This window comes from Quercus robur, chromosome 4, assembly GCF_932294415.1.
Source record: "Quercus robur chromosome 4, dhQueRobu3.1, whole genome shotgun sequence".
Taxonomy (NCBI): domain Eukaryota; kingdom Viridiplantae; phylum Streptophyta; class Magnoliopsida; order Fagales; family Fagaceae; genus Quercus; species Quercus robur.
This window is the reverse complement of record NC_065537.1, coordinates 5,223,392-5,235,964: the sequence shown is the minus strand read 5'-3', so window position 1 is coordinate 5,235,964 and position 12,573 is coordinate 5,223,392. Positions and strand designations below refer to the sequence as shown.

Sequence of the window (12,573 nt, the reverse complement as noted above, 5' to 3'; positions counted from 1 at the left end):
AAAGGGAAAGGCTGAAGGTGAAAGCCAAAAGTGAAAGGTGAGAAGAAAAAGTGAGACCTAGAGACATATAAATACTAAGTGTATACTCTATACTGTATTTATGGTTGAAGTAAATGGGGTCGGTGGTAGGTAGGGGTGTTTAGGGTTTTATTGTTGACTTTTTAGATTTTGTTTAAGGAATTTTTTGAAGGTCGGTTCTATTTAGGGAGTTGATTATTGATTAGTTATAAAAATTTATTAGGTGAATTGATTAATTTTAAATACTTAACAATTTGAACTAATATATATATATATATATGTGTGTGTGTGTGTGTATATTTTATGTATGTATAATTAAGTGGGTGGGTCGGGTTGTTTCAGGTTGGAAATTTTGCAATATGTAACCCAACCCAATCCGCAATTTTGGGGGTCTAACCCACCCAACCCAAACTACCTAACTTAATGACTTGCATAGGGTGGGCGGGTGCAGGTCGGGCAAGTTGGTGGGTTAAGCGGAAGTTCCATGACATGTAGCCCTTTTTCATTAAATTGGAATCAATCATTATTTAATGCTAATTATCTTGATCCCTTAAATTTAGAAAATTAGGACATGGAACTTATATTGCCATTTTTAGAGAGAAATTAGAATCTATTCATCCTTTTCAAGATGGACGCTGCTCAATGCTAATGAGTATTAATACCTACAAAATATAATTGATCTTCCTCAAATTTAGAAGGTCTTTGTGTGGGATAATTATTGAGTACTCTCGAAATACTATAAATGTGTACTCCTCTCTCTCACATAATTGTGAGTCCATTAATTAAATTTATGGTGGGACCCACAATTCATGTGAGAGGAGGGAGTACCCATTTATAATACTCCCGGAGTATTCAATAATTTTCCCTTTGTGTGACTTTAGCTTCATTATAACAGTGAGCAAGATTCCAACGTGAGGAAAAATGACTAATTAGGAGAGAGAAAAAACATAAAACCTTCATATACTTATACACTTGCACACCTTTGCATTTTCAAATACATTCAACAGATATGAAACTTCTTTATGAGTTTCACACATACATGAGCATCTCTTTGTCTTTTATCAAACTACTCTTACTAATCATTTCTTTCGAAGCTAAGGTCTTTCTCCTCTTTTGCAAGTTTGATAAGTATCACATAACCTCAAGATGCACTACTAGCCTTCATCATTTTTTGTAGATGTGAGTTGCGTAATTGGCTCCTTGAACTAAACCTAGGTCAACAAAGAAGTTCAATCAAATTTAAACATGTGGAAAATCGGTAAAAGACCACAAAAAAGATTATCATAATTGAGTTTGTTAGTTTAATTTGCAAATGGTCCTCACTTTTAAGATTTTATTGAGTACAACTGACAAAATGTGTTCCACACACATTATAATTATTCTTTAATTTTCAAATAGAGACACAAATTGTTCTTTCTCCCCGGGCGCACCAAAATGCTATCTCCCCAATTTGGAAAGAAAACTCAAGAGAAAAGAGGGAGCAAAAAGGTCTCGCTTGGGAGAAACCAAAATAGCCCTTGTGCCTGTGCAACACTCCCTTTGATTTTGTTGTTTTGTCTCCTTTTTTTTCCTCATTTTAATTTGGATTTTTGTACTTTTTTTTCTCTTTTGATGAAGTGTACATCTATTTTTTTAATAAAAATATAAGGGTATGTTTGGTAACTATTTGTTTTCTCAATTCTCTATTTTTAGAACAGTTTTCTATTTTCTAACATACAAAAACTTGTTTGGTAACCTAAAACAAGTAGGAAAAAAAAGCAGTTTTCATTTCTCAAAATAAAAAGGAAAATAAAAATAGGCCTTTACATGTTTTCTATTCCTAGTTCTTAGAAAACACAGAGAAAATAATTTGAAAACCACAATTAATGAAACACCCTAGTTCAAACCCCACTAGCAGCAAAATAAAAAAATTTCAACAATTTTTTTTCCTCTCTTTCTCTCTTAAAGATGGTTTTTTTTTTTTTTTTTTTTTTTTTTTTTTTTCCACTCCATATTGTGGAACTTGAAAACCTCAGAGAAAATGACCACCTTTATTCATGGTATCATCATTAGGTTTCAGAGGACTTCAATTTATTTTTTCAAGTAACCAAATGTGTTTTTTATTTTGAAAACATGTAAAAAATGTTTTTAGATTTTATTCTTAAAAATAAGTTTTTGAAAACAAAGTTTAAAAACATTAATCAAACATAACCTAATTTTTTAATTTATTTTTATCTAATATGGGCGTGAGTAAATTTATTCAAACTACAGTTTCCATCATTTCAAATTTCTTCTCAACCAAGCAAAAGAGTCATCCTTCCACTTTTCCATTCCCTCAACCAATTAACCAAATACCATGAGAGAATATTAAAATCTCTTCTATCCTTCTACTTTTCCATCTCTTTCCCAATTTCTATCCTCCTACTTTTCCATCTCCCAGCCAACCAAACCCTAAGTCTCCCTAGTCCCTACACTTTTATGATGTAGCAATAAAATCCTGTTCAGTGGATTTCTATCCTCCTACTTTTTTATCCTCCAACCAAACAAACCCTAGGTCTCCATAGTCCCTACACTTTTATGATGTAGCAATAAAATCTCGTTAACTATTTTTCTCTCTCTAATTTAGTAAATAAATTTTGCTATTGTAACAAGTAGATCCTTAACAAAAATAATCATGTTGAATTTATGTCTTGCTCAGAGTTGTATTTAATATCATCACCATTATAAATTAGCAAAATAAACTTGATAATTTGTAATTATATTGTATTCCCACAAGGTTTGGCTTATTTCTAATACTTTTCAACTAAATATCTAGTTAGTTTCTCCTTTAGATGGAATGACATGGTAGTAGATTTTAATCTCCATATTTTATTTAGTTAGTAGGTAATGTAGGTAATTTTAATCTCAATTTAATAAGGCACCTAATTATCCAAACTCAAATGCTAGATTAAGTAAATTAACACATTTTTCTCAACCCCCAAAAAGAAAGTAAATTATCACATTAAAAAAATCCAGTCAGTGCATAATCACTATATTTCCTCATGAGGATCAACCTGGCAAAAAGGACACAACAGTTTTGATTTATTAAGGGTATGTTTGGTAACTGTTTTTTCCCCTTATTTTTTGTTTTAAAAATAATTTTCTATTTTTGAGACTAAAAAACTTGTTTGGTAACCCAAAATGGACAGAAAACAAAAATTGTTCTTAAAACTCAATTTGTGAAGGAAACTGAAAATATGCAAAATATTGTTTTTAGTTTCTAATTTTTAAAAGTTAATGAAAAAATGCATTTAATTTAATGAATCTGTTTCATTTAATGACTTAGCATTAGAATTCAAATTTTAGTAACAACATATTTTAGTATTTTCTATTTTTTTCATTCAAAAAACTATCTTTTTAATATCAACTAACCAAACATGTTTTGGATTTCAAAAATACAAGAAAATTGTTTTTTCTTTATATTCCCAAAAACAAGTTTTTGAAAATAGAAAACAAAAATAGTTACCAAACATAATTTAAGTATTTTTTATGGAGGTAAGAAAAACAACCTTTTTGGTGGGTGGGGGAGAAATAGTACTGGTGGTTTCTAATGATAAAGTACAAAGCCATTAAGAGTGGAAAAAAAAAGATAAGCAACATAAATGGCTTTTTCATTTTGATAAAAGAGAGTGGACTCTTTCCAAGCATTCTACAACTAAGTTATCTGTATTTTAACCTCTCACATACCCATCAAGAAAATTGAATTGAAAACAAAAAAAACAAAAAAAACAAAAAATAGCATGCTTTTCCTTTGCTATGTGCCCTTAAACAAAAAAAAAAAAAAAAAAAAAAAAAAAAAAAGCTTACATTTTTCTAGCCGAGGCATCTATTATGCTATTACGGTCAATGCCGGAGCCCAAAAATTTATACTCAAAACAAATACTTTATTTTACAAATTAGCTTTTAACTTAATAAAGTTATATCTTATGGTGTTTTGTTGTATTAAAATTATTTTTAATTGATTCTAAACTAAAGTATCTAACCGCCTCTCTTTCACATCTCAGAGCCTTTTTAAAGGGTTCAACATAGTAGAAAATTGTACAATAGTTAAGATTGTTTTTATAAATTAGTTATATAGCAAATTTATTAGAGAGAAAAATGTGTGAAAGTGTAAATTACAGTTTAGATACAATTAAACAATTGTTTGTCAATATCTCAAAAACTCTTACATTTTTCATATATATATATATATATATATGCAAGATAATAGTTCTACAACTCAAACCATTACTACCCAGTATACAATATATATATTTACTAAATACCAGTTTGAATTGCCTCATTCCTTATCACTAGAGAATCCTTTGAAGAATGTTGATTAGATAACAGATGAAGAATCATGCCATACTATAAGTCATTTAGCTAATAAAGTTTTGATATTTTCATTTCTAATTTTCAATAACCATGAATCGAAAATCTAGATATACACTAGACACACACAACCAATGTGGGATAAACATCCATTTTTTTAGTAAACAGTAATACTTATTAAAACACACACATAAGTTAGGCCATTTTGTAGTTGTACTTTGGTTATGTAATATATTATAAACCTGGTTTAAAACACTATTATTATTTTCGTGTGTGTTCTAATAAGTATTACTGTTTACTCAAAAAATAAAAGGATGTTTATCCCACATTGGTTGTGTGTGTCTAGTGTCCGCTGCTTATAACCTCAATCTATAATTATAAAGGTTAAGCTTTTTTGTAGGTAGTTGTACTCTGGTTATGTAATGTATTATAAATCTGATTTAAAATATTATTATTATTTTCGTGTATGTTCTAATAAATATTATTGTTTACTAAAAAAAAATAGGAATGTTTATCCCACATTGGTTGAGTGTGTCTAGTGTTTGTTGTTTATAATCCTAGTCTACAACTACAAAGATTAGACCCTTTTATAGTTGTATTCTAGTTATGTAATGTATTATAAATCCGATTTAAAACATTATTATTATTTTCGTGTATGTTCTAATAAGTATTACTGTTTACTCAAAAAAAAAAAAAAAAATCTAGATATACATTTTGGTAATTCACTGATTTGATTGCATTAATATTTATTATTAGCTTAATAAGTATTTACTTCCTCTACTAACTGTAATTGTGTTTCTCATCTAAAAAACCATTTAAGGCATAACCATATAGTTTAGAGGCTTGGTAGTTGAAGCCTCTTCAAGTGCACATAATGAAAGAAACTTGAAGATGAGAATATGTGATTTCATGCTTAGTTTGCAATAGCATGCAATCACATACTGAGGAGCTGTAGGTAAAATCACATGTTCAACCTGAAGTTGAAGATTCGACTCACATGTTCCTTCAACAGGAATCCGCCAACAAAGCATCCAATTTTACACAAATAATGGCCTGTTTGGAAAGAGCCTCACCAGCACATGTTTGTTCCACAATCTCCCCACGCCACTTAATATTCTTATTAGAACACCATGATTTTTTGTGGTGTGAAGAGTTTTGAGGAATCAAATCTAAGATTTTTCCAATGTGTATGCTTGTTTTAGAAAATGGATGTTACAGTAATACAAGGAAATTTTGAACTTAGGAAGCAGAAATATATCCCCATCTTTGGACAGCGTTGCTATCTTTGAGCACATTTCCTTCTGCGAACAGCGAACTCCTCTATGATCCAGAAAATGGAGCTATAAAAAAGGTGGATAAATTTCCTCTCCTTTATTCGAATCTGTTTATTAATTCCACAGGTTAATGTCTAGAAAGTGGTATAGCTACTAACAATTTTACAACAATAGGTTTACAAACTAACATGACAATGAATTGATTGGTGTCACATTAATAAAATGACAAATAAATTAAAATAAATATTTATTTATTTTTATTTTTATTTTTTTTTCAATTTTAACATCGAATGAGGTTTCTCCATTTTCTCCTCTTTATATTACAAACTCAGCAATCCAAACACTTTAATCTATGGAGACAACTTAACTTTCAACTAACGATATTTATGCTAATTAAGAAAAAGATAGGATTGAAGTTTGTATCAGTGATAGAAAGTTATAAATTTGTCCAACTAAAGCCAACTAATCAATTATGTTATGTATTCTAATTTTGGAATAAAATTAAATTTTGAAAAGATAATCAAAAGGAGAAAAAAAGAAGTGCAACTAAGAAAAAGTTTTAGAGTAATATTTACATGGATGTGTGTAAATATACAAGCCTGTTGTACATGTAAATAGTGTCGCAAGGCTACTATATATGGTCCAATTGTATGGCATGAGATGCTTTCACATTTCACCCACTCCATCTTTCTTTTTGTTTTGCATTGTTCAAAAGTTTGTTAAAGAAAATGGAACAGTGGAGACGAGGATAGATAAATAAGGAGAAAGAGGGTTACCTATGACCGTTTTATTCCCCTCAAGTTTGTGTCTTTCTATTCTTCATTTATCTTCTTGTCTTATAATTCCTAGACCCCCGGCAGAATCAAGACTCAAAAGGAAGGAAACATCTGCCGGGGGTCTAGGAATATTACAAAGTCTTGGGAGAGCAAAGCTCCCCTTCTAGCTAGCACATCAACGCACTTATTCGCCTCGCGATAACAATGATTAATTTGGACTCTAGGAATATTGCCTAATTCGGTCTTACAGTCACTTACTAAAGCATCAATGCAATTCCTATGGCCATCTTGATTCTGCAGAAGATCAACAATAAGCTTGGCATCCAGCTCTATAATCACAGCAGGGAGCTTGAGAGCAATGCATAATCTGAGACCATCGCGTAAAGCCCAAAGCTCCGCAGCCACACTAGACGAAAACCCAACATTTCTAGCATAACCTTCCAGCCACTCACCTTTGTCATTTCAGATTAGGCCTCCACCACCCGCCTTGCCCAGGTTGCCAAGCGAAGATCCATCTGAGTTAAGCTTGAACCATGTAGAGGGAGGAAAACACCAACTGACTGCAATCTACCTTCGGTTTGAGGTCTGCTTAGCATGGATACCAAGGTAAGCAAATTCCGTAGCTTTAGCGAGGACATTTGACTTTAAATTTTGCTGCCCATTCTCCTGTCTAAACACCACACCATTCCTATTCAGCCATAATGTCCAAATGCCAAAAGAAAATATGATACCCCATTTGATATCAGAAATAGGAGATGTTTTAGAGTTGCAGCAATTCTATCTAAGCCATTCCAACGTCTTTAAACCAAAGAATATAGAAGCAGCCATAGGGGGAAATAAAGAGTTCCAAAGATTACGGGCAACATGGCAATCTCGAAGGACATGAAAAATGGATTCCGAACCTTCCCTACACAACTGACACATCGGAGAAATTTCCATACCTCTTGCTGCAAGAACAGTGCTGACCGGAATGCTCTTGTGAAGGCACTACCACACAAAACACTTGATTTTTGGTAAAGTGCATGCCTTCCAAATCCAATCCCCATCGAAACCGCCTGTGTAATGTCCTTCCTCTTCCAATCTTGCAAGTTTATAAGCTTCTTTTAGCCCAAAATTCCCACTTGGAGAAGAAGACGAAGTGATGCGATCCGCATTTCGAGCATAAAAGGAGATGGAGGTAGCCTTAATTTCTGAGGTCAACCTATCAGGAAAGGAGAAAGAGCAACCATGCCAAGACCAACCAGAGAACCCAGCTACATCTTTCAAAGCAATCTGCTCTTCCCCCCTATTAAGGGGTCCAGCAATTAAACTCCGAAGCAGCCCTCTATCCAACCATTTATCAAACCAGAAAGATAGCTTGCTATCCTTGCCAACAACCCATTTTGCTCTTTTATTAAATACAGATTCACCCTTCCGGATAACTAACCAAGTAGCTGAACAAGGCTTGAACCGAGCATTGGACACCCTCCTTGGGTAGCAATACTTTTGGGAGAGAACTCTAGCCCAAGGAGAAGAGGATTCGGTATGAAGGCGCCAATTCAACTTGGCTAGATTGGCAACGTTCTTAGCTTTGGCAGCTTGGATACCCAGACCCCCATCTTTCTTCGGCTTTGTAATTTTCTTCCAACTCACCAAATGAAGCCTCTTCTTAACCTCTAATGAACCCCAAAGAAAATTGCGACTAAGTCTATCAACGCTATTCAGAACCTTTGCAAGGAGAGCTACGCATTGCATGGCATAGTTGGGAATTGTGGTAATCACGGCTTGGGTTAAAACAAGTCTACCAGTAATGGAGAGCAGGTTAGCTTTCCACCCAGCAAGTCTGCTTTGCACCCTCTCAATAATGAACCCGAAGTCTTGGGGTACAGCCGGGTGTTTAATAGGAATCCCTAGGTATTTCCCAAGCGAAGGAGTAGAGCGAAAGCCCAAAATGTCACACAAATTAGCCCTAGTTTCAAAAGACACATTGGGAGAGAAGAAGACACGGGATTTCTCATGACTAATCTTTTCACCTGAAATACTACAGAAGGAGTGCAACACCTCCCTAATTGCCACACAATTCTTCCGGTCAGCCCTAGCGAAGAGAACCAAGTCATCCGCGAAGAATAAATGAGAAAATGCCGGACCGTTCCAAGAAGCCTTGATGGGGTTCCAAAGGTTGGAATTGCACTTATCAGCAATGAATGCACCTAACACTTCCATACATAAAATGAATAGATAGGGGAGAGGGGGTCACCATGTCTAATACCCCTAGAAGGATGAAAAGACTCGAAGGCACCTTCATTGAATAAAATGGATATAGACGAAGAAGAGATATAGCTCATAATTAAGGTGATCAGCAAGTCGGGAATCTTGAAGAGGGTGAGAGTGTCTCTAATGAAACTCCATTCAAGCCGGTCATAGGCTTTTTCTAAGTCAGTTTTGATTGCCATGCTCCAACCTCTACCCCTCTTCCTAGACATAGAGTGGATAATCTCTTGCACGATAATGGCATTATTAATCCCTTTCCGACCCAGCACAAAAGTTGTTTGAAGCGGAGAAACAAGCCCAGGAAGCAATGGCCTTAGTCTAGCCACAATGATCTTGGTGACTATCTTATACACCGTGTTACATAAGCTGATTGGACAGTAATGATTGAAGGTTTCGGGGTTTTGACATTTAGGAATAATAGTGATGATAGTCTGATTGAGATAATCTGGAATCCTCCCTGAGGCAAATATACCCTTCACTTCCTCACGCATAGTGTCGCCAACCAACAACCAAAAGCACTGAAAAAACCCCACATGAAGGCCATTAGGACTAGGCGCTTTGAGCACCTTTAGAGACCACAAACCAGCAGCAATATCATCATTTGATACTAGTTGGGCAAGATTCTCAGCCTCAATCTCATTAAGACAATTGTTCCAAACGGGGATTCCAAGTACTCCTGAAGGCAAACTTGTGACCGGTAGTAAAAAGCTCCGAGTACCCTTTCCTAATATAGACAGCTATTTCTCTTTCCCCTTGAATCCAATTACCAACACTATCTTTCATGCAAGAAATATGGTTTCTCCTTCTACGAACCAAAGCCGAGGTGTGATAGAAACTAGTATTCCTATCCCCTTCCACCAGCCAAGTTATTCGGGACTTCATGGCCCAGAACTCTTCCTCCAGCTTGGCAATTTCGGGGAATTCAGCTCTCAAATCTCTCTCCAAATCCACCAGAAAATTGTTAGGATTAACCGACATGGCTTTTTGGATGCCCCCAAGTCTGGTAAGGACTCTTTTCTTACGATGAAACAAATTCCCAAAAATGTTCTTATTCCATATCCTTGCTTTATCCACAAAAGTTGAAACGGCCACAACGAGTCTAGTTGGGTTGGCCCAAGCCTCTCTCATAGCCCCCGGGAAGTCCGGGTGATTCAGCCACATTGGCTGAAATCGAAAAGGCCGCAGAAGCTTGACATCTTGGCTCTTATTCAGACACAGCAACACAGGGTAGTGATCAGAGTGAGCCCTTTCAAGGTGCTGAATAGATGCTTCAAGAAATAAGTCATTCCACTCCGCATTGACAAAAACCCTGTCAATTCTTTCTTGGATTAGGTGGGTTAATGGACGTTGATTCGACCATGTGAACCGGGTCCTAGAAAAACCTATGTCAATCATCCTACAGGAGTAAAGGCATTCTTGGAATCGTAAAGCTCTGCTAATATTCACAGCTCTCCCCCCGAATTTATCCTCTCCCATAAGAACCTCATTAAAGTCCCCCGCCATCACCCAGGGAAAAGAATGGAGATCAGACACAGTCTTCAAATTATCCCAAAGCAGCCGCCTCTCTGCTAGTCTCGGACTGGCGTAAATTGCAGACAGTAACCACGGAGTGTTAGAATAATTTGGAGTGACCAAAGCATGGATTTCTTGTTCCGTCTTTGAAAGCTCTGCTACACTTACTCGAGAACTATCCCAAAGTAACCACAAGCCACCAGATAAACCAATAGAATTAGTAAATATTGCCCCATCAAAGGGTAGCCTATCAACAATCTTTTCCGCCCTATCACCACTAGCTTTAGTCTCAGTTAGGATCAAAATAGCAGGGTTGTGAAGACGAGACAACTCAATAACATTATTGCAGAAGGTGGGGTTAAGAGTACCCCTACAGTTCCAGATAATTAAATTCATAATTACAAAAACAAAGAAGAGTAAAACCAGGAGAAGTTTGGAACCTCAACTCCATCATCAAATTACATATCCTCATTAGGAACCTCGGTGACCACCAGCTGATCACAATGAAGCTTAACTGCCACTATCTCGTTTGCCTCACCCTTTGCCCCTTGCTCGGAACGGAGCGCCGGATCAATCCGCTTCATGGGGCAAGCCGTGATGCTCGCAACAGCGTGCTCCGAGCTTACCATCCGAGGTGGTCTTTCCACAGATGAACTTGGAGTTATCACCATCCCATCCTCACCACCGGTTGCTCCCGTAAGCTCATCCATCTTCAGCTTGATTCGGCCTTCACTACTTTCAGAAATCTGCTTCTCCCCAAGAACGTCTTCATCAGATGAGTTTATAGTGGGATCACTTGAACCCCCGGCTTTGAATATCCAAAAATCTAGCACCATAAATTCCGATGAACCCAACGGACTCTTCTCATTACGGGTCTCCGATGAACCCACCTCTTTCCAAACTGCAGAAGATATTTGTGCGTTACCTCTCCTACCCACTGCTTCTCGGGTCTTCTTATTTGTCTTCATTAGTTTTGGGCTTGATGCACTGGGCTTAGCATCTAAAACTTTATTACCATACATGGGCCTGTGCAAGGAACTGGGCTTATTCGCTTGCTGACCCCGATTTGGACCAAACTCCGGATTTAAAAAGGACGTTTGTGCTTTCTCCTGGCTGTCCCTATCAGCTTTATCAGAGTTCAGAGCACGCTTGAGTGGGCTAGGAGCATTGTTAGGCTTTGGGTTTTGTTCTTTAGGTCCTAAATTAGAGGTTTGACTTCTACCTTTTGTGGCATTTCTGGCAGGTTGCCATTTTCGTGCAACAGGAACCCAAGGTCCAAAAGCACCCTCTGCCTCCTCTGGCATTTTTTGTTTTCTTTCACCTTGGCTGTTTCCTATTTCAACATCTGCCCCTCCCCTTGCCGGAGCGCTGATCTTGTAATGGCAGTTCTCAGCCTTGTGCCCCACTCGACCACACGCAAAACACAGGGAATTAATCCCCTCATATTGGACAGCTTGGTCAATCCCTCCCATCTTCAGGAGTTAAACAATCAGCTCATTGAAGTTAACTTGAACGCAAAGCCGAGCAAACCTTCCTCAGGATTCAGTTGCCGTGTGTGCATCAATCCTTAAAACAGGTCCGATAGCTTCTCCTATTTCCTTCAACGTGGATGGCTCATAGTACTCTATTGGGAGTTTAGGAAGACGAATCCATACCGCCACTGATGAAAGGTTCGCTTTGAAGATTTGAAATTAGGCTCCCAACACCTAATAGACAAGTAGTGTCCTCCGATGAACCACAGCCCTTCCCTAAGGACTCTAGCATAATCCTCCTTAGCCTGAAACTTGATTAGAAAGAAGTCATTCCCCAAGTCAACACAGTCCATTCTTCCTATAGGTTTCCACAGACTAGTTATGCGAGAATGCAAAAAATGGTATCCCACAGTTTTCCCGAACACCTTGACAATTAGTGCATTCGTCCATGGCGCTCTAATTCTCGTTTTTGTGCTTCCAGAGAACTTCACAGCCTTTTCTCCGATTGGTAGCTCCAGAAATTCATCATCTGACTCCGCTTCAGTGTCCATACTAAGCCCGAAACTAAAAGCTTGCTCGAACGCCCCAGGCATCTCTCCAAGCAATTTTTCCTTGTAGGACTTACTCTCCTCCTGTGATGGCTGGGCTGGGTAGATATAGGCTGTGAGAGGCCCAAACTATGGTGTTCCTTAACCTTTTTTGTGCTCCGTTGAAGCTCTGCATCCTCTTCTCGTGACCGAATGGCTGTTTCAGTCATTCTTTTCTTTTAATAAACAGAATTTAAGTACATAGCGTTTAACGCTTCCCGTGATACTTTTGCACTTTTGCACTTTCTCATTGTCTAAACCTATGCCTCTTCCCATATACTTACATATAATTTTATGAAACTCAACTTCATTTTGTCTACACCATCATATGAGTTCAATAAACTTCCAATTTATA

At 36.8% G+C, this 12,573-nt stretch overlaps 1 protein-coding gene across 1 annotated transcript in view; it reads right to left on the bottom strand.

Annotated features, from left to right (window-relative positions):
- Positions 1-11,631, bottom strand: part of LOC126721231 (uncharacterized) — a 32,372-nt gene extending 20,741 nt beyond the window's left edge. Inside the window, exons 1-6 of the mRNA XM_050424283.1 lie at positions 10,622-11,631; positions 9,415-10,529; positions 8,676-9,323; positions 7,389-8,586; positions 6,969-7,085; positions 6,646-6,803 (exon numbers count right to left, since the gene is read on the bottom strand). Of these exons, the coding sequence (XP_050280240.1) occupies positions 6,646-6,803; positions 6,969-7,085; positions 7,389-8,586; positions 8,676-9,323; positions 9,415-10,529; positions 10,622-11,631 (4,246 nt within the window). The remainder of the gene's footprint in view (positions 1-6,645; positions 6,804-6,968; positions 7,086-7,388; positions 8,587-8,675; positions 9,324-9,414; positions 10,530-10,621) is intronic.
- Between the last annotated feature and the right edge of the window lie 942 nt (positions 11,632-12,573).